Raw genomic sequence first — 26,936 nt, 5'->3', positions numbered from 1 at the left:
GGAAGATTGCCTTGCATCAGTAAGAAGTTGGATGTCCAGTAACTTCTTACTTTTAAATTCTGATAAGATTGAAGTTATGGTTCTTGATCCCGCGAGGTATTGGCATCAATTTGATCAGCTAGCACTTAGCTTAGGTTTGTGTGTTATACATCATATGGATAAAGTGAGGAACCTTGGAGTAATTTTTGATCCTACGTTGTCCTTTGATCTCCACATTAGAGACATTACGAGGACTGCTTTCTTCCATTTGCGAAATATAGCAGAGATTCGTCCCATCCTGTCTATGGCTGATGCTGAGACTTTGATTCATGCATTTGTCTCTTCTAGATTGGACTATTGTAATGCTCTATTTTCTGGCTTACCGCAGTCCAGGATTAGGGGTCTTCAACTGGTTTAAAATGCTGCTGCCAGACTTTTGACACAAAGCAGAAAGTTTGACCACATTACGCCCGTTTTGGCGTCCCTGCACTGGCTTCCTGTTCCTGCAAAATCAGATTTTAAAGTACTGTTATTAGTTTATAAAATTGTTCATGGACTTGCACCTCCCTATCTGGCTGACCTGGTAAGCCCCTATGTACCAGCTCGGGCCCTGCGTTCTCAGGGTGCAGGACTTCTGTGTGTTCCCAGGGTGAATAAAAAGTCTGCCGGTCACAGAGCTTTCTCCTACCATGCCCCAGCTCTGTGGAACGATCTCCCGGCACACATTCGGCAGTCGGATACTGTGGAGACTTTTAAGTCACGTTTAAAGACTCATTTGTTTTCCCTGTTTTAACATTAGTGTTATGATGTGTTTTTATTCTTGTATTCTTTTATGGTCGTCTTTTTATTGTGTTTTAAATTTTAAAATTTTTTTTTATGTTGTGTGAAGCGCCTTGAGACGATTTCATCGTGACTTGGCGCTATATAAATTAATAAATTTGATTTGATTTGAATTTGATTAAAATTCACCAGAATATACAAAATTTGACTTGCTCTTTTAAAAAAAATTCTGTGAGAGATCCCCCAGACCCCCATAGTTTGAAGTGAGTTTTCTTTGTTTCAGAGGGCTTCATACCCATTAAAATTCACCAGAAAATACAAAATTTGACTTGCTCTTTTAATAAAATTCTGGCGGAGAATCCCCAGACCCCGCCTAATCACTACTGTGTTTTTACTTCACAGATTGAAGTGAGTTTTATTTGTTTCAGAGGGCTTCATACCTGTTAAAATTCACCAGAATACACAAAATTTGACTTGGTCTTTAAAAAAATGTGCTGGGGGAGCACCCCCAGACCCTCCAGAATCAAGACTACACCGCACCCCACCCACCACCTTTTTATGTACCTTTATGTTCAAGTTTTGCATTCTTTTTATGCTTTGTTTGTCTCTCCTTAGAGGCTATTTAGAATAGATTTGTGTACTGTATAATGTGTTTATTGTACAACCCCTTGCAAAAATGATGGAATCACCGGCCTCGGAGGATGTTCATTCAGTTGTTTAATTTTGTAGAAAAAAAGCAGCTCACAGACGTGACACAAAACTAAAGTCATTTCACATAGCAACTTTCTGGCTTTAAGAAACACTATAAGAAATCAGGAAAAAACAATTGTGGCAGTCAGTAACAGTTACTTTTTTAGACCAAGCAGAGGGAAAAAATATGGAATCACTCAATTCTGAGGAAAAAATTATGGAATCATGAAAAACAAAAGAACGCTCCAACACATCACTAGTATTTTGTTGCACCACCTCTGGCTTTTATAACAGCTTGCAGTCTTTGAGGCATGGACTTAATGAGTGACAAACAGTATTCTTCATCAGTCTGGCTCCAACTTTGTCTGATTGCTGTTGCCAGATCAGCTTTGCAGGTTGGAGCCTTGTCATGGACCATTTTCTTCAACTTCCACCAAAGATTTTCAATTGGATTAAGATCCGGACTATTTGTAGGCCATGACATTGACCCTATGTGTCTTTTTGCAAGGAATGTTTTCACAGTTTTTGCTCTATGGCAAGATGCATTATCATCTTGAAAAATGATTTCATCATCCCCAAACATCCTTTCAATTGATGGATAAGAAAAGTGTCCAAAATATCAACGTAAACTTGTGCATTTATTGATGATGTAATGACAGCCATCTCCCCATTGCCTTTACCTGACATGCATCCCCATATCATCAATGACTGTGGAAATTTACATGTTCTCTTCAGGCAGTCATCTTCATAAATCTCATTGGAACAGCACCAAACAAAATTTCCATCATCATCACCTTGCCCAATGCAGATTCGAGATTCATCACTGAATATGACTTTCATCCAGTCATCCACAGTCCACGATTGCTTTTCCTTAGCCCATTGTAACCTTGTTTTTTTCTGTTTAGGTGTTAATGATGGCTTTAGTTTAGCTTTTCTGTATGTAAATCCCATTTCCTTTAGGCGGTTTCTTACAGTTCGGTTACAGATGTTGACTCCAGTTTCCTCCCATTCGTTCCTCATTTGTTTTGTTGTGCATTTTCCATTTTTGAGACATATTGCTTTAAGTTTTCTGTCTTGATGCTTTGATGGCTTCATTGGTCTACCAGTATGTTTGCCTTTAACAACCTTCCCATGTTGTTTGTATTTGGTCCAGAGTTTAGACACAGCTGACTGTTAACAACCAACATCTTTTGCAACATTGCGTGATGATTTACCCTCTTTTAAGAGTTTGATAATCCTCTCCTTTGTTTCAATTGACATCTCTCGTGTTGGAGCCATGATTCATGTCAGTCCACTTGGTGCAACAGCTCTCCAAGGTGTGATCACTCCTGTTTAGATGCAGACTTACGAGCAGATCTGATTTGATGCAGGTGTTAGTTTTGGGGATGAAAATTTACAGGGTGATTCCATAATTTATTCCTCAGAATTGAGAGTCCATATTTTTTTCCCTCTGCTTGGTCTAAAAAAGTAACCGTTACTGACTGCCACAATTATTTTTCCTGATTCCTTATAGTGTTTCTTAAAGCCAGAAAGTTGCCATTTGAAATGACTTTAGTTTTGTGTCATGTCTGTGATCTGCTTTTTTCTACAAAATTAAACAACTGAATGAACATCCTCCGAGGCCGGTGATTCCATAATTTTTGCCAGGGGTTGTATTTATTGAGGAACAAAGAGTGTGTGTGCCCCCACTATGCCACATTTTAGGAATTTCTGGCATTGATTTTTGCCAGGAAAAAATTTCAGTCGGATGAAAATTTATTGCTTTAACCCATGATATATATATATATATATATATATATATATATATATATATATATATATATATATATATATATATATATCCCTCACACTCTCCACATCTTTGTGTGCAACACTAAAATCAATAAGATGAGGGATTTAAAAAAATTTCAATGCAAATTATTTATTCACATTAAAAAATGTTAGATTTTAAACAGATTTTCTTGAAAATCAAAAGTACATTTTCCATCATCCAGAATGACAGAGGAGAATCCTCTGAGAGGACGTGTGTCTCTAACATCCTTAGTCAGAAATAATATTTGTAATAAATAAATATTTGTGGCCTCTACTGGTGGTTGGCTCTCACTGCGGTATTGTATCACTTCCTGTTCCGGAGCACAGCGGTGTTTTGCTGTATCTGTTAGCTGTTTAATCTGCGCAGTTAGATTGATCTAGTTACCTAGATAACGATTTGTTTCACAGTGTTATCTTCACGTGCCTTAACTAAAGCACTCCCTCTGCTGAATCACCTCTAAATTATTTACACGTTATTCACTTTGTGTGTTTTTAGGAATCCGCTAGCTTAGCGCAGCTACTAGCTCTTAGCCGGTTTAGCATGGCGGCTTCTCCTGTCTCTCCCGCACTTTTCTGCTCTGGGTGTGAAATGTTTAGTTATTCCTCGGCCTCCTTTAGCAGTAATGGTACTTGTAATAAGTGTAGCTTATTCGTAGCTTTGGAGGCCAGGCTGGGCGAATTGGAGACTCGGCTCTGCACCGTGGAAAACTCTACAGCTAGCCAGGCCCCTGTAGTCGGTGCGGACCAAGGTAGCTTAGCCGCCGTTAGTTTCCCTCTGGCAGATCCCGAGCAGCCGGGAAAGCAGGCCGACTGGGTGACTGTGAGGAGGAAGCGTAGCCCTAAACAGAAGCCCCGTGTACACCGCCAACCCGTTCACATTTCTAACCGTTTTTCCCCACTCGGCGACACACCCGCCGAGGAACAAACTCTGGTTATTGGCGACTCTGTTTTGAGAAATGTGAAGTTAGCGACACCAGCAACCATAGTCAATTGTCTTCCGGGGGCCAGAGCAGGCGACATTGAAGGAAATTTGAAACTGCTGGCTAAGGCTAAGCGTAAATTTGGTAAGATTGTAATTCACGTCGGCAGTAATGACACCCGGTTACGCCAATCGGAGGTCACTAAAATTAACATTGAATCGGTGTGTAACTTTGCAAAAACAATGTTGGACTCTGTAGTTTTCTCTGGGCCCCTCCCCAATCGGACCGGGAGTGACATGTTTAGCCGCATGTTCTCCTTGAATTGCTGGCTGTCTGAGTGGTGTCCAAAAAATGAGGTGGGCTTCGTAGATAATTGGCAAAGCTTCTGGGGAAAACCTGGTCTTGTTAGGAGAGACGGCATCCATCCCACTTTGGATGGAGCAGCTCTCATTTCTAGAAATCTGGCCAATTTTCTTAAATCCTCCAAACCGTGACTATCCAGGGTTGGGACCAGGAAAAACTAATTCATGCTTTTATTTCCTCTAGGCTGGACTATTGTAATTCATTATTTTCAGGTTGTCCTAAAAGTTCCCTGAAAAGCCTTCAGTTAATTCAAAATGCTGCAGCTAGAGTACTGACGGGGACTAGAAGGAGAGAGCATATCTCACCCATATTGGCCTCTCTTCATTGGCTTCCTGTTAATTCTAGAATAGAATTTAAAATTCTTCTTCTTACTTATAAGGTTTTGAATAATCAGGTCCCTTCTTATCTTAGGGACCTCATAGTACCATATCACCCCAATAGAGCGCTTCGCTCTCAGACTGCAGGCTTACTTGTAGTTCCTAGGGTTTGTAAGAGTAGAATGGGAGGCAGAGCCTTCAGCTTTCAGGCTCCTCTCCTGTGGAACCAGCTCCCAATTCGGATCAGGGAGACAGACACCCTCTCTACTTTTAAGATTAGGCTTAAAACTTTCTTTTTTGCTAAAGCTTATAGTTAGGGCTGGATCAGGTGATCCTGAACCATCCCTTAGTTATGCTGCTATAGACTTAGACTGCTGGGGGGTTCCCATAATGCACTGAGTCTTTCTTTCTCTTTTTGCTCTGTATGCACCACTCTGCATTTAATCATTAGTGATTGATCTCTGCTCCCCTCCACAGCATGTCTTTTTCCTGGTTCTCTCCCTCAGCCCCAACCAGTCCCAGCAGAAGACTGCCCCTCCCTGAGCCTGGTTCTGCTGGAGGTTTCTTCCTGTTAAAAGGGAGTTTTTCCTTCCCACTGTCGCCAAGTGCTTGCTCACAGGGGGTCGTTTTGACCATTGGGGTTTTTACGTAATTATTGTATGGCCTTGCCTTACAATATAAAGCGCCTTGGGGCAACTGTTTGTTGTGATTTGGCGCTATATAAATAAAATTGAATTGAATTGAATTGAATTAATTCTCAACATGTAAAAGTGAAGAGGCAGGTTCTGTTTGTGTAGCTATATTTTATGCATGTCTAGGTTGCAGATATGCACTTGCAGTAGCTTATTTTTTTGTGTGCAAGGTCTTGAATAATTTCTGTGGAGCCTGCTCAATGCACCAATGAAAGAGGGTGACAGTTTATGACAGGAGAAGTTCAGTTTAGTCAGACTCAAACTGAAGAAGAGCCTGCCAGATGTTTTATGTTTGACACCTTTCACCTCAAGGCTGCAGTAGGTATTTCAGCAATTCAAATTTGCACATATCTGCTGTAAAACATGTTGGAATGTGATACTTTTGGGTTTACAGTGGAAATCTGGATTGTCTGAACTTCTGGTCTCTGTCTCATATGGCTCATTTCGTGTGCTGTATTTGTGACGTTACACATATGCTTGTTTCTGTCTCTGGTTTTCTGCCTTTTTAACTGTTCCCGATTTATTACTTTTCCTTTTTTTTTTTTTAAAGGACATGTTGCACCTAAATCATAACAATTTAGATTTAGGTTGTTAGTGACATCTGATGATACACTGGGATTACTTTGTGCACTTCCGTGACCGGTCTCAAAGTATACAGCATTCGCAACAAACAGCTATGGAGACTGCCTAAAACAAAGTACTCGTTTTTCTGAGTGTTTTCAGCAGTGTTTATGTAGCTTTGAGGAAAATGTTCCAGTGCACCTTTGGATGGAATGTAACTGCTAACATTACAAATGTCGTGTTATGATGACTCATTTTGAAGTTATAACTGTTCATTTTTATGCAGTCACGGTAAAAGCAGCAGCCTTCTCCACTGTGAGAAGACTTAGTGTACGTGCACAGCCAATAATCATGAATGCATCCTGTTAGAAACAGTCTGCTAAAGGCTCAGTTTTGTGCACGCTTATAAGTGTTGTCATCTATACAAACTGTGAAGTCTAAGAAATACATTTGTGTGATCAAACAGCCTGAAAAACAGCAGAGTGGCCCGTGTGCTCCTTCAGACAGATTAGATAGAAAGTCCATTATCTCCTGAAAATAACGTATTCCAACTTTTTTCCAATGTAAAAAATCTACCTGCATGTTCAGGCAGCCTATAAAAACAGTGTCGTGGAGGCAGTCCATGTGCGTGTTCCTTGTGGCAGTAAAATAGCATCCTGCGACACAAACAGCAGTGTCACCACACGTTAGGCTCACGTTAGGTTTCTGTGTGAAGTGTGTCGTCTCCTCTCTGCACATCCTCTGTAAATCTGAGCCATCACTTTCAAATGAAAGCTCAGAAGCTTCGTTATTGGACGTAGCAGCGTTCATTTCACGCTGTATGTCACCGATCTGAATGTTTCTGCTTTTCCTAAAATGTACCTCACACACTGATAAATGGGGAGTAAGGTGTTCTCTGTAAATGCACCTGCTGACTCTCCCAGCGAGTGGAATAATTAGCAATAAAATACATCAGCGACCACTAATTGTGACCACATGTGCGCAGATAGAGTTGCAATCTTGAACGCTTTGATGTTATGTTGCTAACTGGGATATTAAATAATGTGCAACATGTCCTTTAATCTTCCCAAAGTCATGTGCTGTTTCAACACACTCCTCCAAGTCCAGTGATCCTGATTACCTTCTCCGCAGAGCCGGAAGCAGGACATTCCTCGTGAGGAGCAGGGTCCATCGATAAAGAACCTGGACTTCTGGCCAAAACTCATCACCCTCATGGTTTCTGTAATTGACGAAGACCGTACGGCTTACACCCCAGTCATTAATCAGTATGTACCTCTTTATCACAGAATTCATGGTTTATGCAGCTTATTAATTAAATGTATATTTCAGATGTACTTTTATTGGTTATTATGCCAACTTTTCTGTGAGGCAGTGCCGTATTGTTGACAAGTGCTTCCTTCTTACTCCCTAGTGATTAAGTTATGAAAAAAAGGAACACTTTGTTGTGGACATAATCAAACAATTGAAATTATGTGCAACAAAAAAGCAACATAAAAACCGAACTGAACATGCACAATGGTGTGTCTGTGCAATCCAGTCTCATGGCAAGTCATGATTCCGCAGTACAAAATCTATTGGTTCATGATATTGTGATGAAAACTGCCTCATTTTCGTCACAGCAGCACGGATTCATTCTAATTCATTCCGTGATGGCTGGACGAAATTAAAAGTGAAGCTGGGATGGTGGGGGTCGGGGTGGTTAAGGTTAGGGTTTGGGGTAGGAGTTGGGTTAGTAATAGTGAGTTAAAAAAAACCTGTCATGAAAATTTGACTCATTTCGTGACAGGAGCACGAAAAAAAAAACGTGAGACTGGGCTGGTCTGTGACAGGTGGTATAAGAATGGGAACTAACTATAAGAAAAATCAAGTGCAAAAATAAAAGCTTGTTCACCTGTGATGGTTAATTACTTCTTAAAGATGTTTGTATTGAACACGGTTTGAAGCTGAACATGAAATTCTGAGGTTAGCCTGCGCTGGATCAGGATAGGTTTGCAGCCTGAAGCTGGCCACTCATTACATACAGTACACGGTGATACAATATGAACATGCTTTTTTCCACCATCGCACAGAAATGCAAGTCCTATTGCAAGGGACCTTAACACTACATTTCAAGCCATATTTCCGGTATTACATCATAACGAGCATTGCATGGTGTTACATAGATGGTATTATGACTGGAGAAATGCATACAGGTGTACACAGGTGTGCGTGCACGCACACACACACGTACTATTGTCCCCAAGGTAAAAAGGAGTAGCTACAAAGAAACAAACATAACACACTGCAGAATGTCCACTAGACTTCCTAGCTTTGTCTGATACGTTTCTGTTGTTAAAAGACAAGTAGAGCTGAAAGAATGTTTAAAAAAGTAATGCTACACTCCCTTAAAGGACCCAACATTCAGCACAGTAAATTTTACAGAGCAAAATAAACTCAAAATAGGGTTAAATAAGCTGTATTACAGTGTTAAATCAACTCTATCATGCTGTGAATGACTCTTATTGCAGTTGAAAAACTTGATTTGACAAGACAATAGAGCTGATTTCACACTATAATAGAGTTTATTTAACTTTGGTTGGCGTGGGATCCATTGTAGTCCCTGTACAGTGCATTTAAAACCCCAATCACGTGGCACTAACGAAGGGCACTGAAGTGAAAACGAAACAAGAAATCTGGACTTTCGGCCTTCGTTTAACCATCGTCCAGCTTCGTCAGAATTTTCACACTGTTGAAAATGTGAACGAATCCCGACGACAACCTCAATTTGTCCGTATTCCATTTTGCTTTCCGTCTTGACCATTCCTCATTGTTTGCGTAGCAAATGCACCTGCACCTGCAGCTGCTGCGGACATGAGCACAGGCTGGATGCGCTCAGTCCCGCTGTCAGTCACATCATCATGAACGTTTCATTTTGATTTTGTTTAAAGCATCAAGGTCGACATTCCCTTTGTTTTTATTTTGGTAGTTTCGGTTTTGTGTCGTGACTTTATGCGCTTTTGATTCACAGGTTTTTCGGTGATGGGAGAAGTGCAGGATCATTCGTCCACCTTTTCGCAACAATTTGTGACTTTTTCTCCTTTGTTCAGCTATCGTCGTATGCCGTGTAACTTACTCTGCAAAATTCGCTATGATGAAGTGTTGGAGGCTGTAGGGAGGACAAAATAAAAATATTATATTATATGTAGCTTCTATGGTTTGATTACTTTCTTCACCTGAAGTAAATACTTGAAAAGAAAAACCCCTAAAAACTAAAATAAATGTAGTACTTTGAAAGTTAATGCTGGTTTCAGTGTAGAAGGTTCCCGGTTCAAACCCCACCCCTGCTGGTTTCTCCACATAATATGGAGTTGCATCAGGAAGGGCATCCGGCGTAAAACTTGTGCTACTTCAACTTACAAATCCACATCGGATCTGCTGTGGTGACCCCAAGTGAAAACAAAGGAGCAGCCGAAGGGACTTACTTACATTTAGTACAAATGCATTTTGCATTTTAAGGGACACGCATGCTGCTCTCTTTTAACCTGGCTAGATCACTGTAGTAAGTTAAGCCACCTACTCGCTACACGATGATATGATGTGCTCATGTATTTTCAATGTGATGCAGTATGTTACTGTACCTTTTAGCAGTGCATGCGGCCATGAAAAGCGATGTGGTTCACATTATGCACCTTTCTCTGCGCAAACAACATCTCATCTGTGCTCAGTAAATATATTTCTGTATTTGTTACCTTCCACATAAATCAGAATAATAATGCAGGGTGCTATTTTATATCTCAATTCTCTGTGTGCGCTCAGAAATTTAGCACAGCATAGATACTAATGTGCACACTCAGTAATCAAACTTGGGAAATGATTGACTCTTTTGTGAAGACAGTAGAACTGTTTTTATTTCTCATAGCCAAGCGCTATATCAACCAAAGATGGGAAAACCTTTGTTGTGCTGCGCACAGTGCGCACATCCTGCTTGTGCATTGCTGTGTTGTGTTTGCCATGTGCTGCAGTACGTCTGAAAAAAAACATTTCTACATTATGCTGATATGGTAGCGCTTTATGTTGTGGTGTTAAGTATTCAATTTCTTTTGGTGGTGTTTGAGAAAATATGAAGAAAAATTAGAAAATATGAAGACAAATGGAACATCTGTCTGCATTGACTTGAATAAAATGCTTTCTGACTGTGGAGAGGCTGTGAGTGCAGCGAGGCAGAAGAAAGCCACAAATTCTAGCAATAAATAGTTTGCTTGTCTTTTGAAGTATTATGACTATAAATATAACGGGTAAAACCAGTTGCTGGTAGAAAAGCAGGATGACGGGCTTGTTGCCTGGATGGTTTCTTCTCCTCTAGATGGTTTTAGTAAGAATATCCAAAATGTTGCATGCCCCAAACAACATAGAGCGTCTTAGAAGAAATAAAATGATGCTTATTTGTCTGCTTCAGCACATGCACTTTTTCTCTTTTAGTTTGCTTGCTTGTTCTTGTTAGAGATTTACGATCCTATTAAGACTGTTTATGCCTTGGGCTTTCTCTCCTGCACTGTTTAATGATAGATTTGGAGTGCCCATGTCCAGTTCCCCCACAGCTAAGATCGCAGGCTGACAGCTATATGCATACCTTTTTACAATAAACTCACAAGTATACCTGTTGCTTTCAAATAAAAGTAAATACAAGGAAGGAGGAAACTCTTACAAACTCTTTCTGCTAATAAATTAATGAATTTATCCTATTTACACATGGCATGCTGCAGTAGTCTCAGGGTCAAACTATTAAAAGAACTATTGCACAAATTATAAACAACATGCATAGTAAATTTTGCAAAAATCACCAATGTTAAATTAACACTAACAGTGTTAAATTCAGACTGCCAGTGTCCATATGGTCCTACACTGACCCAATGTGGGACCATGTGTACACTGTCAGTGTTAATTTAACACTGGTGATTTTGCTGTGTACCACAAAAGCTGTGCGTGATCGTGATGACATCACTGCTTGGAGCTGTTCCTCATATCTTTGTGAATCTTCGGGCTCCAGACATAAAGTACAGTTTGCAGGCACACTCACTTCAAGCAAATTTGAATAAATGTTAACAAACATGCTGTGGAATGATACCAACTGACAAAAAGCATGCCTGTTCCTGCACGCTGCTACCAGAGATGGTTTGTCTACTTGGCAGCACACAGCAGTAAAACGTATTGTATCAAATACCACAGTAGTGGGTACAGTTCAACTATTCAGTCAGTACCGAAGCTAACGTTTTATTTGTGGATTAGGCTTTTTAGCTAACTTTGAAAACCAATTGTGGACCAGTTAGCTTCCACTAAATATAGATCAGCTCACATCAAGTCAGCTAACAATTTTTTGAATAAAGTTCACTGTCCAAAAAATGTTTGTAAAACCAAAAGTTATACATGTTTATTCCTTTTGGAACTTAAACAGTAATCCAATAAGTGAAATTGACACATCATGGAAAGGCAACAAGCATCACCTTGATGGAATCCAACACCACAGTAAATGCATTAATTACATTCTTAAAGTTTTTTTACATTTATTTTTATTCCTCAATGTTTCGTATTCATTTAATATGTTCTGTACTGTGAACAAACTGTATGTTGAATGTAAAATATTGTTTAACTTCTTCCTTTCTTTCCTTCTTCCTTCAGTTGTTTATGTCCATGTTGATCATCATCTTTTAGGCATGCCTAACCGTTTAGGCAGTGGTGGGCACAGATAACCAAAAAATTAACTTCGATAACAGATAATCAGATAATTGAAAAGTTATCTTTGATAAAGATAAACCACCCAAAAATGTAGTTACAGATAACCGATAAATTCCAGTATTGTCTCTGGTACATTTGCAACTACTAACAAGCTGAATTTGAGTTCTTTTGGAAGCATCAAAAGCGACAATAGACCCAAACAATGAGCCCGCACTTCTGTGTTTGAAGATCCTGCCCCCTGCTGGAAGCTCTTGTTTACTACACAGCTTCTAGCACAGAAGCACCCTGAGAGCAGCCACAAAGCTACCTCTCTACCAATCACAACATTCCGGTCAGGCGGAGGTCTTGGACAATAAAGTCATGCTGACTTATGGTTTGGTGTGGATACTGATAGAATAACTTCATTAATGTCAATTCTGTCATTTATACAAAGTTAAAATATAACATATATCTTTTAATGTTGACTAATGCGCTAATTCTGAGGTTTTGTAACAAACACAGACAGATCGCAAAGGATTCTGGGTAAAAGTGCCTCTGCTAAACACTGATTGGTTCAGTCATTCATTATATAAACCAACACGTTAATGTGACATGTGTCGTGTGTTGGTGTTTACGGATAAATGTGCTTTTGTAAAATATTCCATTTTTTATTTGTAAAAACAGGCATTTTTACGGAGCCCTGGAAGTGTCATCACAAAATGTTCTGCATGTGGAGAGAATGTGCGCTTATTTTATTAGTGCCGTGCGCACGTTTTATGATGTTGTAAAACGTGCACTCAATATTGTCTTGACACATAAATGTTGGCTTTACACTGTGCGAGTTTTCGCCCTTTTTCAGATGTTTTTTCATTCGTGCAAGAATTTTTTGGACCGAATTTCAGGTTAATCGCACGTCCTGCATCGTGTAGTGTACATAGAGTAAAAAGCTGCGTTTAACATCTTACGACCACCTCCTGATCGCCGATCGTATGGTCGAATGAAAATCCAACCTGTTTGATATTATTCTGGTCGACCGTCGTGAGGGTATCCTGCTGCTGAAGAGCTACAAGCATCCAACCGCTCGCACTGTGCATGTGTTTTTGTTGTTGTTTTGTTTTGTTTTTAAACTTTGATGTCTCCCATCGAGAGTTTTTGTAAATTAAATTTGAAAGAAAAGCTTACGTTTTGCTTCTGGAAACATGAGTTCGACGTGTGGTTTTTGAACGTACAATGTGTGTGAGAACATAAATCATGCGCTCTGAACTTTTGTGGTACAGTTTGGACTGAGAGTACAGTGATTAAAAATATACAGTGTCTGCTCAGCTTCAGGACAAATACTGCCATGAACTGCCGTGAACACTACTGGCCAGTAGATGGCAGTAGAGGCCTTGAAAACTTGCCAAAACAAAATTCCAGATAATCCGTGTCTGCTACATTGAAGATGCATGGAATTTAACAAACGCAAATACAATAACAATGTCTATAAACCCAGAGAATATATTCACAAGAGTTTTAGGCACTACAGTTTAATGCTGGAGCCTGAACAGAATGTCTGAAATGCATTTCTCATGTCATGAACGTACTGAGATTACTCTATCCTATCCATAATGCACTGCTGGGCACAGCATGTGCTCACTAAAACCTTAAAAATTAGCACATTACTTTAAAACTAAAACGTATATCTGATATTTTCTCTTTATAAAACTTCAGACATGACAGTAATTTTAAATAACTTGTCCAAAATTAGTTTGGTTAAAATTTGAACCATAAGTTAAAAATGTATGCCTCTGGATGACTTTGGTGATATTGCCAGCATATCAGTATGGTGTTAAAGTTAAAGGAAATGATTTTGTGTGTGTGTGTGTGTGTGTGTGTGTGTGTGTGTGTGTGTGTGTGTGTGTGTGTGTGTGTGTGTGTGTGTGTGTGTGTGTGTGTGTGTGTGTGTGTGTGTGTGTGTGAGAGACCAGTTCTCCTTTGCCTGCAGAGGACAGAATGGTTACTCCTGGAAGCAGCTCTCTTCTGTTTGCAGAGGGTGGAACTATATATCTGTTAGGAAACTTTTAACAGGTAGGTACTCAACTGATTTTAAATTTTAAAAATGTTTGCCGCTGTTCAGCTTTGTTTAATACGTTATCGGTCTAAAAGTTATTGGACAAAAATTTATTGGAAGATAATTAGTCAGATAATGGTTTTTAAAGTTATCTAAAAAGATAATCCAATAATGAAAACATTATCTTCGATAATTATCTGTTATCGGATTATCGGAACTGTGCCCAACACTGCTTTTAGGGAACAACCATGTTTACACTTCAGCATGTTAAAATTTCAGCTGTTTAGAGAAAAAATTAAACTGCAAGCCAAAGCTTATTTCATACAATAAACTTTAGTGTTTAGCTTCAGCGAAATGTTTTAACGGTATATCAGTTCAGTGTTACCTCAGATACATTATTAGTTAGCAGATTAACAGATTTCAAAGCTAACATTTAGATAAACTGTGCTCACCACTGCTGACAGAGGTGGTAAAATGAATGACGCAGTTGTTGATGCTACCTTCACGTTTTTTCATGAGAGGTTTTCATTAGCTGTTTTGCCTACTGTACCATGTGGGAGTATTAAAAAGTCTAAAGAGAGAAATGTTCTCAGAATGATGGAGATGAAGGAGGGAGCAATTGTTTCTTTGATTAATGTTTTTTCCCCATTTTAATGCTCCACTGGGTGCACAAATCCTCCTTTGAGTCTTTGTTTATTCCGTTCTGTATAGGGATGTGCGTAAGGTTGGAGAGGATACAGGGAAGTGGGTGGATGAATGTGCTTCTGTGCAATTGTGCATTCATTTCGACAGGCATGCCCCAGCTGAATAGATGATGGTTTTGAAATTTTAAGAAAATGTTGGATATATCTGTTCTTAGAACCAGGTCTGCCTTTAACAAACATTAAACATTTTCAGCTGAATTGACTCGCGCCAAACCAAGACCCCAATAACTATAAATGTCCTCCCATCGCAGTCTGATGATATGGGTAATTTAACCACTGGCATGTCACATTCAAGGTTTGACTGGAAATCTCTGGGCATTCAAAATAGCAAATTATATTGTACTTGCCAAACTGTTTTTTTTTTTTTTTTCCTCACTTTCTCTTCTTTGCTGTGCATTTTCCTACACTTTATCCTATTACATGCATGTCCATTCTGCTCCATATCAGCCTGGTTTGGAAATGATTGGGGATTATTAGATTATAAGATTCACCAGCCATGCCTCCCTGTACATCTGTTACATCCGTTACCTTGTTTGTCAGAGATTCAGGCTGGGCCAGGCCATCAGACTGCTCAGTCTAGCGTGTCATTATAAGAAAATTAGTCTGACTGGAATCCATTTTGGTTTTTGAGGTTTCCACAGGAGCTGAATGTGGGCAAGATCAGTGCTGAGATCATGTGGAACCTCTTTGCCCAGGATATGAAGTACGCAATGGAAGGTAAGCTGTGCTGCTTGTTATAGACAACGTGTCGAGACATGTATGTCTTTGTGTGTTGTGTTTAAATGAGTGACTTAAAACTGTTAAGTCAATTCAGTTTATTTATTTGGAGCCAAATCAAAATGGAAATCATGACAACGCATTATACACAAAGAGTAACACCTACACCATACCTATCCAACAATCGAGTCCATTTGCAATAGTGATTAAAAAATACCTCACTTTAACTCCTTTTTAATATTCTGAACCTCCAGACAGACAGGAACAATTTGGTGGCCATTTGCTGTGGCCATTCAGGCACAAAATGAGATTTAAAAACATGCAGTAACCTTTTCAGAAATAGCCTTTAAGTACACAGTGAACGTATATGGTTCCATTCCAAGTAGTGTTAAATCAGCTCTGTCTAAATCAGCTATTCCAAACTTAATCCAATGTTAATAGAGATGTCAATGACATCCTCTGAAAAAGGAGTTTTCTGCTGTTTACCTCAAGTATGGGAGTGCTTAAAGAAGCATTTGGAAGACAGTCTCCACGACAGTAGCAAAGATTTTACATTCATGCTTGAATTTTATTTACGTAGAATTTCTTTCACACATCAAGGCTGTGAAATCATGTGATCGTGTTCATGTCAATGATTCGACACTATGCGTTTTGTTACTGTTTGTTGTCAGACCACCTGCTCTCCTTTGACATTGTGGACAGGCTGTACACCTCTGCACGAAGATTAAAAACGTTCAGCTACAAAGTCAGTGGAATAGGACACATTTATTCTGTGCTTGATGAGAAGTGTTCGGACCTGCTTTGCATGAGCCACTCCATAAAGTGCACACTTCTGCACACAGCCCAGATAGCAGGAATACACGTGAAGTAGACATATGCACGACACAGAAGCTAGATGATAGAACACAGGTCATAGAGGCTAATCCAGTCTGTTCAGTCTAGTCATTTTACCCCCCCCCCACCCCCTTTTTTTGAGGAGTGATGAAAGGTGCACCAGGCCTGATTTAAATAATCATAAATGATTAGTAGATAAACTCACTCAAGAAATCTTCTTTCTCCATCATCTCACGACCTACCATTGGAGCATATGCACTGATGATATTCATCATCACCCCTTCAACACTTGCTTAACCTCCAACAGACTCTTAACATACTCTTTCTTTAAAATGACCCCAACACCATTTCTCTTCCTATCCACACAGTGATACAATAACTTGAACCCACCACCTATGCTCCTGCTCTTACTTCCCTTACACTTGGTCTCTTGCTCATACAATATATCCACCATTCTCCTCTCCATCATGTCAGCCAGCTGTCTCCCTTTACCAAACATTCCAAGTGCCAACTCTCACTTCCACACGTTCTCCTCCCCTTCTTCTTCTTCACTCAGCAGTAGCCCAATTTCCACTGGTACCCTGTTGGGCAATGGCACCAATACGGTTGTTGTTAACCCGGGCCTGAACTGATCCGGAATGGAAATTCAATTTGTACTCTGCATGGTTGGGTTGGCCTGTTTTACACTGGATGCCCTTCTTAATGCAACCCTACTCTTTTATCCAGGCTTGGGACCGGCACTCAGAGTGTACTGGCTGCACACCCCATGTGGCTGAGATTTGACAAACTCTATGGTTAACGCCTGCCTCCTTCTACCCTCCTCATTTATCTGGGCTTGGGACTGACTCTCAGAATGTATTGACTCCACACCCCATGGGGCGGAGTTACTTGTGGGACATATGCACCAATGATATTCATCAACACCCCTTCAATTTCCAACTTCACACTCATTACCTTGTCAGACACTCGCTTAACCTCCAACACACACTTAACATACTCTTTTTAAAATAACCACACCACCATTTCTCTTCCTATCTACACCATGATATAACAATTTGAACCCACTGCCTATGCTCCTGATCTTACTTCCGTTCCACTTGGTCTCTTGCACACATAATATGCCTACCTTTCTCCTTTCCATCATGTCAGCCAGCTCTCTCCCCTATCAGACATTCAAAGTCCCAACTCTCACTTACACCCTGCTACTCCACCCGGAGTAGTTGTAGGTGTATGTCTCCTCAAGTGTAATTTACAAGCGTTTAAAATCGATTTAAAAATTTTTTATTCACTATGCCCCGGCCACTAATTCATGGAGCATAATGAATCAGTGTCCGGGGCACAGTGAATCAACTTAGAATATAATGAAAAAACACATGATTATAAAGATTTCTTCAAAATTATTAAATATATGCTGATGCATATACAAACTATAATCCAGCAAACCAGCTATGTAATGTGTGAGTGTCTTATATAGTGATATAAGTCCTTTACAAAACTATTATAAATACAACTGTCATAATTTCTGTTCAAAAGTGAAAACAGTTGTTTATATATACAACTTATAGAAATAATTCATGGAAAAATAAATGTATAAGCTTCAACAAATAATATTTGTCATCTACTTGATACTGGGGCTTAGTAAATCACTTTCTAGACTGATTCACTGTGCCCTGTGATTCACCGTGCCCCAATTTGCCCTACTGACTGCACACCCCATGTGGCAGAGATTTGACAAACTTTAAGGTTAACGCCTGCCTCCTTCTACCCTCCTCATTTATCTGAGCTTGGGACTGGCATTCAGAATGTACTGGCTGCACACCTCATGTCACCGAGTTAAACAAAGAATAATGCATACTTTAAATCCCTTGGCTTTGTTTTATTACTTCTGATTAGATTTTTTGAAATAAAATATTTTTAGGTAATTTTAATATTTATTACAAAATTAAAGGTCCAAGACATCACCCTCCACCAATTTATTTTTAATTACCTCTCATTGCTGCATTACCTTCACACCCACCAGGGGGCTGCAGCCCATCTGCACTACATACCTTTGTAGCCCTCAGTTTGGGAACCACTGATCTGACCTTAGCAGTGATCAATCTGATTTAACACTATGATGGAAATGATTTAACACAATGATGAGTTGATTTAACACTATATCTACTCACTTCAGAGTCCATTTCACTCTTCAGAATTGACTGTGCAGCCAACAGCAGCTTGAGTGCGCTCAAGCTGGAGAATCTTACACTCAGCTGACACTGTCCAAAATGAGTTTATCTTGACTGAATCCTTCCCTGTTGGAGTTGTGACAAAGTGAGATAAATTTCTGATGATGGAGTGCAGTAATTAATCATCTTATATTGACAGACACAAAATCCTGGATAGCTCAAAATAACTGTATAGCTAATTGCCAGCTTTTTAATCATTAGCACTTACTTCCTGCTCTATCATTAACAGCTAGCTGCTCGGGATTGTGGGTGTGTTATCCTGTCACTGAGTGTTATACCTCAGTTTGTCTTGCAGTTGTTCAGTGTCGGTTGTCTGACATTTCTGGCCATGATGAGCTGTGTTGTCTATCTATATTACAGCCTTGATTTAACACTATTGATCTCTGTGCAGAAACTGGAAGTTCTTTTTCATCAAGATAAAAAAATTGATCAATGCCACAGTCTAAACAGATAAGAAACTCAGGACACCCAGTTTGTGTGCCACTGTGTTGATGTGCAAAGGCACAGAGAAAGGAAATTCTGCTGTCCACAGATTTATGGCTTGCAATCTTTAATATTCTTGTGTGAAACAATGTAATATGTTGTCACTGTGAATCCATCAATTGGATGCAGTCACATGCTGCCTCAGCAGTGTAGAGTCTGTCACCACCAGTGATGCCGGTAACGCGGTAAGATTAGAGTAACGCGTTACTCTAATCTGACCACTTTTTTTAGTAACGAGTAATCTAACGCGTTAATCTTTCCAAATCAGTAATCAGATTAAAGTTACTTCTCCATGTCACTGTGCGTTACTATTATTTTTCATTGTGGGTCGATAACAGCATAAAACTTGGTCCGTGGGCAGGGGGTCGGGGTTCGACTGAACTGCCCACTTTAAGCGAGCTGTGAGCTTTTAATCCGCGGTTTTTTGCAGCTGCTCGACTCGTCCTCACCTCTTAAAGCGCGGTGATCAGCACACCTGCACTGGACTTTACAAAGACATTTTTATACTTTTTTTCCTCCTTTATTTAGAATTCTGAGCTGAGCCGCTCTGTATCTGGTCGTTAAAAACAGCTGATCCTCCGCGACGCGTCAACAACTAACACTATTTTCCACTCAAATGCACCTAAACTCTCTTTCTGAGGACCACATGATGTGAAAACGCAATAAAACTTTCTTACCTGTAAATCTGGTCATGTTTTCTGCATAAATAAATGTTATCCATTCTTTGTGCTCAAACGCCAAAGCAGGGGCGAATCTAGATGGAATGGGGGCGTGGGGCAGGGATGTGCCCCCTCCCCCACAACACCCCTAGATTAAAGGTGCAATTTTGAAGCCATTTTTTACTACAACTAATATTGCTTAAAATAATAATAATTTCGACAAGTAAAATGTTTAGAGAGAATTTAAATGTTAGAAAAATGTTAGAATTTAATAGTTACCTTTATAAACAATGTAGGCTCGAAATTGCAAGTTTTACTGTTACAGTGCTGTCAACAGTTAAATATGAGGTCAAGAAAGACGTCTTTATTTTACTTTTTATAAAACAAGTATTTATTTTCATTGAAGTCAAGAAAGGGTGACTATAAAGTGAGTTTTGGCAAAACAGGTATCATTGTCATGTTGAGGTGGCAGAGGGTTGTTGTCGGCAGCTGGGAAAAGTAACTAAAAAAGTAACTAGTAATCTAACTTAGTTACTTTTACAATTGAGTAATCAGTAAAGTAACTAAGTTACTTTTACAATTGAGTAATCAGTAAAGTAACTAAGTTACTTTTTCAAAGTAACTGTGGCAACACTGGTCACCACAAGTCTGAAAACACAACAGATGGCACTTCCATGAACCTCATATTAAATCTCATATCTCTACTGGCAGAAAGACAGATGTCCTCATAATACTGTTGGTCTTGATTTCAATCTTCACTTCCTTCCTTCTCACCTCATCTCCCAGCATGCCACCAAATTTCTCATGGAATGTACTGTGATAGATGAAGCTGAAAAGAGTGGCTTCTGTATTAAACTCTCATGTTACAGATAGAGCAGAGGTGAAACAGATGTGTGACTGGCAGTTAATGAGACTGTGGAGGTGGCTGAATTAATCCTACTGTTGACATACCCCCCACCACCACCACCACACAACACTGGCATCATGATAATACCATGAAACACATAATGAAAATGACTTGAAAACAGCCATTAAACAAAATAAGTGTAAACACACTCCTTGCCTCTGCAATTGCTTCACTTCAGGGAGCTTTGGTGGTTGACATGTTCTGTGCACTCTGACAGGTTGGTGACACTCTGACACACTCTGACTAATCTGTTAAGGCAGTTGAAACTGTTTCATGTGCATCGGGTTTCTAAGTATTACAGTGCTATGCGCCTGCCTGATGCACTCCTAGTTAAAGGTGCCACACTGATTGATCAATATTGTATTCGGGCAACAGTACCCTCCTCTTAATGAACATGGTAAATCCAACCCCTGTGTGCCCAGCGCCTTGCACTGTGCTGGTATTTCCCATTAATTTAATAACAGTATGTGCTTGGACATGCCCCAAATGTATTTGCACACTCTGCACATTTGTTTAATATGTGTGTGTCTGTTATTAAGGGCCCCTTCACACATAGTGCGAAGTTTGATTAACGTCTGGTCAATTACGACTAAACAGCTCGAAATTAGTGCACCTCGAAACATTGCACCGACAGGCAGGCGTGCATGAACCCGGTGTGAGAGTTTGTGCATGCGCTGCTGTCTTTCGAGCAGGGACAGTGCCAGGTGCAGCACATCACAGCTGGTACGTGTGGAACCACATTGCGCTGCTTATGTGGAATAAAGAAAAAAATAAAAACCAGCCTGTACCTGTGGGACCACATCGCGCCACTTATGTGGAATATTTAAAAACAAAAGAAAAAAAACACACCACCCGTGATGCAAACTCGTGCCTTTCAAAAGCTCTGATTCCCAGTCAGCTACGGAGCTGTTCTTTGAAAGCTGCAAGAAGCTGCCTGATATCACGAAGGACATGGAAGCATTACAAAAAAATTTAAAATCCTACACCATATAAAATTACCGCATTTATCAAGCGAGCAATACAAATACAATCTGTCTGTTCATCTGTAGATGACCCTTGGTCACTGACAAACAGTCATGAAATAACATGAATATCAGTGTGCTCTTATGTCCACAACTACTCCGGTGCGTCCAGTCGGCCACGCATGTGTCTTGCCCGACATGTGTGTCTTGTGGATGGCGCGCCTCAGCATAAACACCGCATCATGTGGAACAGAGCTCATGTGGGTGATGTGACAGTCAGATCGCCCGCTGCATGTTCTGATCTGACAGTCAGTTTCAACCTGGCAGGCTGTCAATGTCCGCTCCGTGCACGCGCTTACTGGCTGCGGCTTGTCGCCACCGCGATATATGTTTTTATTTATGTCCACGTAAATACAGCAATCAGACACACGCGCCTCACAGTGGACAGTTGGTAGTCTATGTCTGTCCAAACACAGTAGGTGTTGCATAGCTGGAATGTCCAGAATGACAGATCACCACAGCTGCTTCTGTCATAGCCACACCTCCTGTCAGTTCTCAGCGCACACACCAAAGCCACAGTTGTGTGGAACTTGGAACTGGACAGATTTCTCTGCCAGCACTACAGTGGTCATCTGCAGTCTGCTGTTGTGTGAAGAGTGTGACTGGCCACACATCTTCTAAGTGCCATGCGAATGGTGTTAGATGTTCATGCGTGTCACCTGGAATTTGGCCGACACCTGCCTTGAGAGGGTGCGATGGGTTCGCACAGTGCACACTTTGTATTTCAGGCGCGTGTGTGCACAAACAGTTGTAGCAACAGGTGTACAAGGCATTGGAGGCAGGGATGACATTACACAGTTTGCGCATCGTCCAAACTTCGGACTATGTGTGAAGAGGCCCTAAGATTGGGCAGTTTTGATTAGGCAGTTACAGCTAAGTTTGAACTATACAGCATGTTTGTGAGATGCTGTGTATAATGCAGCTTTGTGATTCACTTTGGTGAAGAATATTCTCAAGGCTAAAATATATTTTAGGAAAGGGGAACTAACATATTTCACTTCTCATTGGGGGTATAAGATGCTCTTTTCTACTGTTGTCCAACTTTGTAATCTAATTTTATACAGTAGATATGGTGTTAAAAAAAACTGTCCGGTGGAGAATAAAACCACAATATTCCTTTTTGGGAAAAAGGGATAGTAGCAAATAAAGGAGCTTATTGCTGATTTATGCACATACATATCTTCTTCGTCTCCTAGCAAAACCATCTCGAGTTGCTATAGCAACCAAGCGCTGCAGTTTCCAATATCTCTTCATACAGTTGGCACACATACACTTGTGTGAAATGTATGCGTTACTGTACAATACTGCAGAAAAGCAAAGCTTTTGCTTTTTCAGCAGTATTGTACAACCCCAATTCTAACGAAGTAGGGGCGTTTTGTGAATTGTAAATAAAAACAGAATACAATGATTTGCAAATCCTCTTTAACCTATATTCAGTTGAATACACCACAAAGACAAGATATTTAATGTTCAAACTGATAGACTATTTTGTTTTTGTGCACATTCCACAGGTGAACAGGTTAATTGGAAACAGGTGAGTGTCACGATTGGGTATAGAAGGAGCATCCCCAAAAGGCCCAGCTATTCACAAGCAAAGATGGGGCGAGGATCACAACAACTGTGTGAAAAAAATAGTCCAACAGTTTAAGAACAATGTTTCTCAGTGTTGAATTGCAAGGAATTTAGGGATTCTATCATCTACAGTCCATAATATAATCAGAAGATTTTGAGAATCTGGAGAACTTTCTACACGTAAGCAGCAAAACCCGAAAACCAACAGTGAATGGCCATGATCTTCGATCCCTCAGGTGGCACTGCATTAAAAACCAACATCATTGTGTAAAGGATCTTACCGCGTACGCTCAGGAACACTTCAGAAAACCATTGTCAGTTAACACAGTTTGTCACTACATCTACAAGTCCAACTTAAAACTCTACCATGCAAAGTGAAAGCCATACATCAACAACATCCAGAAATGCCGCCACCTTCTCTGGGCCCAAGCTCATTTGAAATGGACATACGCAAAGTGGAAAAGTGTGCTCTGGTCTGATGAGTCCACATTTCCAATTGTTTTTGGAAATCATGGATATTGTGTCCTCCGGACAAAAGAGGAAGAAGACCATCTAGATTGTTACCAGTGCAGAGCTCAAAAGCCAGCATCTGTGATAGTATGGAAGTGTGTTAGTGCCCATGGCATGGGCAACTTACACATCTGTGATGGCACCATCAGTGCTGAAAGGTACATCCAGGTTTTGGAGCAACACATGCTGCCATCCAAGCAACGTCTTTTTCAGGAACGTCCCTGCTTATTTCAGCAAGACAATGCCAAGCCACATTCTGTACATGTTACAACAGCATGGCTTCGTATTCAAAGAGTGCGGGTACTAGACTGGCCTGCCTGCAGTCCAGACCTGTCACCCATTGACAATGTGTGGTGCATTATGAAGCGCAAAATACGACATCGGAGACCCCAGACAGTTGGTCTGCCCTGCCTTCACTGCGTATGCGTCATTTGGGACAACAGCAGCACGTCTAAGATGGACTCTCTGCACCCAAAGCGATGAAAGGGAAAAATGTGATTATTAACCATCAGATGACAGAGTAAAACCTCTTAAATCATTCTAAAGTAGGTTTCAAGCAGAAACGAGGCCGTTTTAACCCTCTGGGGCTGACGCCATCGTATACGACGGCTATGACCAAGCTTTACTAAATTATAAATAACTTTTGAATGATATGAGATAGAAACTTACTCTTTTTTTGCTGAAAATTTAACTCCGCTGACTTTCGAGCCAGCCATCAGCCATCTTTGTACTCCTCATAGAAGCTGTGTGATGACATGCGCAATGTGAGTGTTCAATCGGAATTGGTTTACCGTTACATGGTTTTCCAAAATCCAATCGTAGGGCAGATTTACCTCACGTGAAAAGCCAAAGATCGTTTTCAGGAGTGATATGTTACTAGTTGGCCCATTTCAATAGCCCCCTGGGTGCTCCAATGAGTACATAATATTAGTACATACTCAGTGTGCCCTGCGCCATTACACACAGCGATCATTGAAAGCAGGAGCACACGGAGAGCCTCTGATGACAATCTCACGTGCTCAAACAAAGAGTGTGTAACTATCAGGATTGCTCCGCTAGTTTGCATGTGATTGTTACTGGATAACTCTGTTGCTTTCGCTGCGTAAAGCACTGTTTACCATATCAATGGACAACAAAACGCATAGACCATTTTGTATATATTGTTCAAAATGTGCATTTGTATTGATTGTTTGAACCTTTTTGTTGCACACCCTTTCACACAAGACCTCATATTACCTTTATAATGTGTCAAAACAGTTGTTTATTATAGTTTGCTGTGTGTTTTGATTAAATGTGTGTGGAAAATTATTTTTTTAAGCACAGGTTGTCCTGAAAAAAAGAGACATAAAACTTGATTGTGGGATGCAGGGAGAGCTGTTAACAGCAATAATAAAACATTTATGCCAGGCGAGTGCACTGTCCAAAAAATGCCCTCGGACCCCAGAGGGTTAAGCAGAAAACGAGGCTGTAATCGGCGAGTCGTTATTGACGCTCTGAAATGACGTAGGTACAGCTGCAGCTGTGACGCTCTGATCGGACCACAGTCTTTTATTACAAAATTATGCTGAATTTATGCGCAAATGATTGTTGTACAAAAGCTTCAGATAGTGGGGCAGATAACTGTAACAATTGTTCATTTCTGGAAAGAAGCACCAAAGTTGGCACAAATACTCCTTAGACATTACTCTTTTGAAAAAACTGAGTAGGCACTTGAATTTTCAGTAGGCAGCCAGGTAAGGGTCAATTGAAGAATTACACAGGGAACAAAATTTAAAAATGCTCCAGTCATATTGAAAGCTATACCACATTATTTGTCTGATCACAACGATACCAAAAAGGTATAGTTTGGACTATCTATGACTGAATGTTATGGAGTTATGGGGTAAAAACAACAAGAATGGTGACAAAGGTCAATTTCAGTTCTTACAGGGGTTAGAAGTTAAAGTTGCTCCAATTTTGGTAAAAAGTGATGCAAATTATTGGTTGACCTAATAGGATTAATAAATGAAATAGTTTTGACTGTGTTGAATGCTTGGTCTGCAAGGTAAAGGTAGAGCAGTGTCAACGTCCATTGGATTCTGTGACATGTGACATATGTTACAATCTGAAGCCTCGGCTTCAAGTGAGAAAGCTAGAGTGTCTGTGAGAATGTGTACTGTGTAATGGGCATGTGAATACCTAATGTGTTACAGACTACTGTCACAGCAGGCCTTTGCAGTGTGTGTGTGTTTGCTTCTTTGTGTAGGAGTTGCCTGAGGGTGTTCATGTTACAAAAGGAGATAAGAATCATGGATGCACTTGGTCACCCACAGCATCACGCTCACTCCTTGAGTCTGAACTCCTCTTCTCTTATTTTGCCTCCTCTTGTCAGTTTGTCACTGCCAGCCCACAGCGACACGTGCCAGGAGGAGGACATGACTGTCATGTTCCTCAGAGGAACATTTTGAATGAATTATTGCTCATTTGTTTGTCAGATCTATTCGCAGTTGAAGGAATGGGTTTGTTGAAGAAAGTTGTGATGGAAGGTTTGGCAGCAAATAAATCACATTAAAACTAAATATATTGTAAACAATAAAAAAATAAGCAGCACTTGGATTTAGGATTTGATTCATTGTTTTAAATGCATATACCAGGGCATAACACTCAGTACAACATGTACGTAAGTCACACACTTATTAAAGAAAACAGGAGCAAGTTCAAGCTATGGATCAGGGAAGGTCTCATCTCCTCTCTGATGACAGAATTGAAGAGGTGTGGATGAACTCATGTTGCATCTACTCTGAGTGTGACTTTTCTGCACTGAGACAAGTGCAGTTTATATGGGAACTTGTTTTCAAGATGTGGGGCATCTTGTGGTGGGGTTAAGGGCCTGTCATAGTGGTGTATTCGTAGAGCTGCTCATTGCAGCATTGTGTTTCATTTAAATACGCCCGAAATAAGCGCGTACTCGGCCTTTAACAGTGTTTGTTCATACTTGCAGCTGCGTGTGCTCGCGTTTTAATGTGCACACAGTCGCGCGTGCCATGCCGCACCAGTTTCAGTGCTATTTTCTGCCTCTGTGGATGTGCGCTCTGTTCTCTACTGCATGGTGTGGTGCGGCTCAAAAGCAGTCATTTAACATTATTATTATTATTATTATTTTTTTTTTTTATGTAGCGAGTGCGCATTTATTTTAGAGTCACAGCTCTTTTCAGCTTTGATCAGACTGATTGATCAGGGCGTTTGATGAGCACACCGACATGCAGCGAGTGTGCGTTTATTTTAAAGAGTCACAGCTCTGATTATACACAGAGAGAGAGAGAGTGAGGGAGGGAGAGCACACGCACATGAGAGAGCGCTTTTATTTTATTTTATTTTATTTATATTTACAATGCGACACAGTGAAACAGTCCTCATATCATATCAGTCCTTTATCATAGTCCAGTATGATAAAGTGAAGCAACGA

General features: G+C 40.3%; 1 protein-coding gene across 1 annotated transcript in view; it reads left to right on the top strand.

Annotated features, from left to right (window-relative positions):
* The window catches only part of LOC117524952 (protein unc-13 homolog C-like), a 495,429-nt gene that overhangs the window by 239,790 nt on the left and 228,703 nt on the right, over nucleotides 1–26,936 (top strand). The window contains 2 exon segments of the mRNA XM_034186767.1: nucleotides 7,246–7,379; nucleotides 15,191–15,276. Coding sequence (XP_034042658.1) covers nucleotides 7,246–7,379; nucleotides 15,191–15,276 — 220 coding nt within the window.

This window comes from Thalassophryne amazonica, chromosome 2 (genome assembly GCF_902500255.1).
Source record: "Thalassophryne amazonica chromosome 2, fThaAma1.1, whole genome shotgun sequence".
Classification (NCBI taxonomy): domain Eukaryota; kingdom Metazoa; phylum Chordata; class Actinopteri; order Batrachoidiformes; family Batrachoididae; genus Thalassophryne; species Thalassophryne amazonica.
This window is presented reverse-complemented; position numbering and strand designations above follow the sequence as displayed.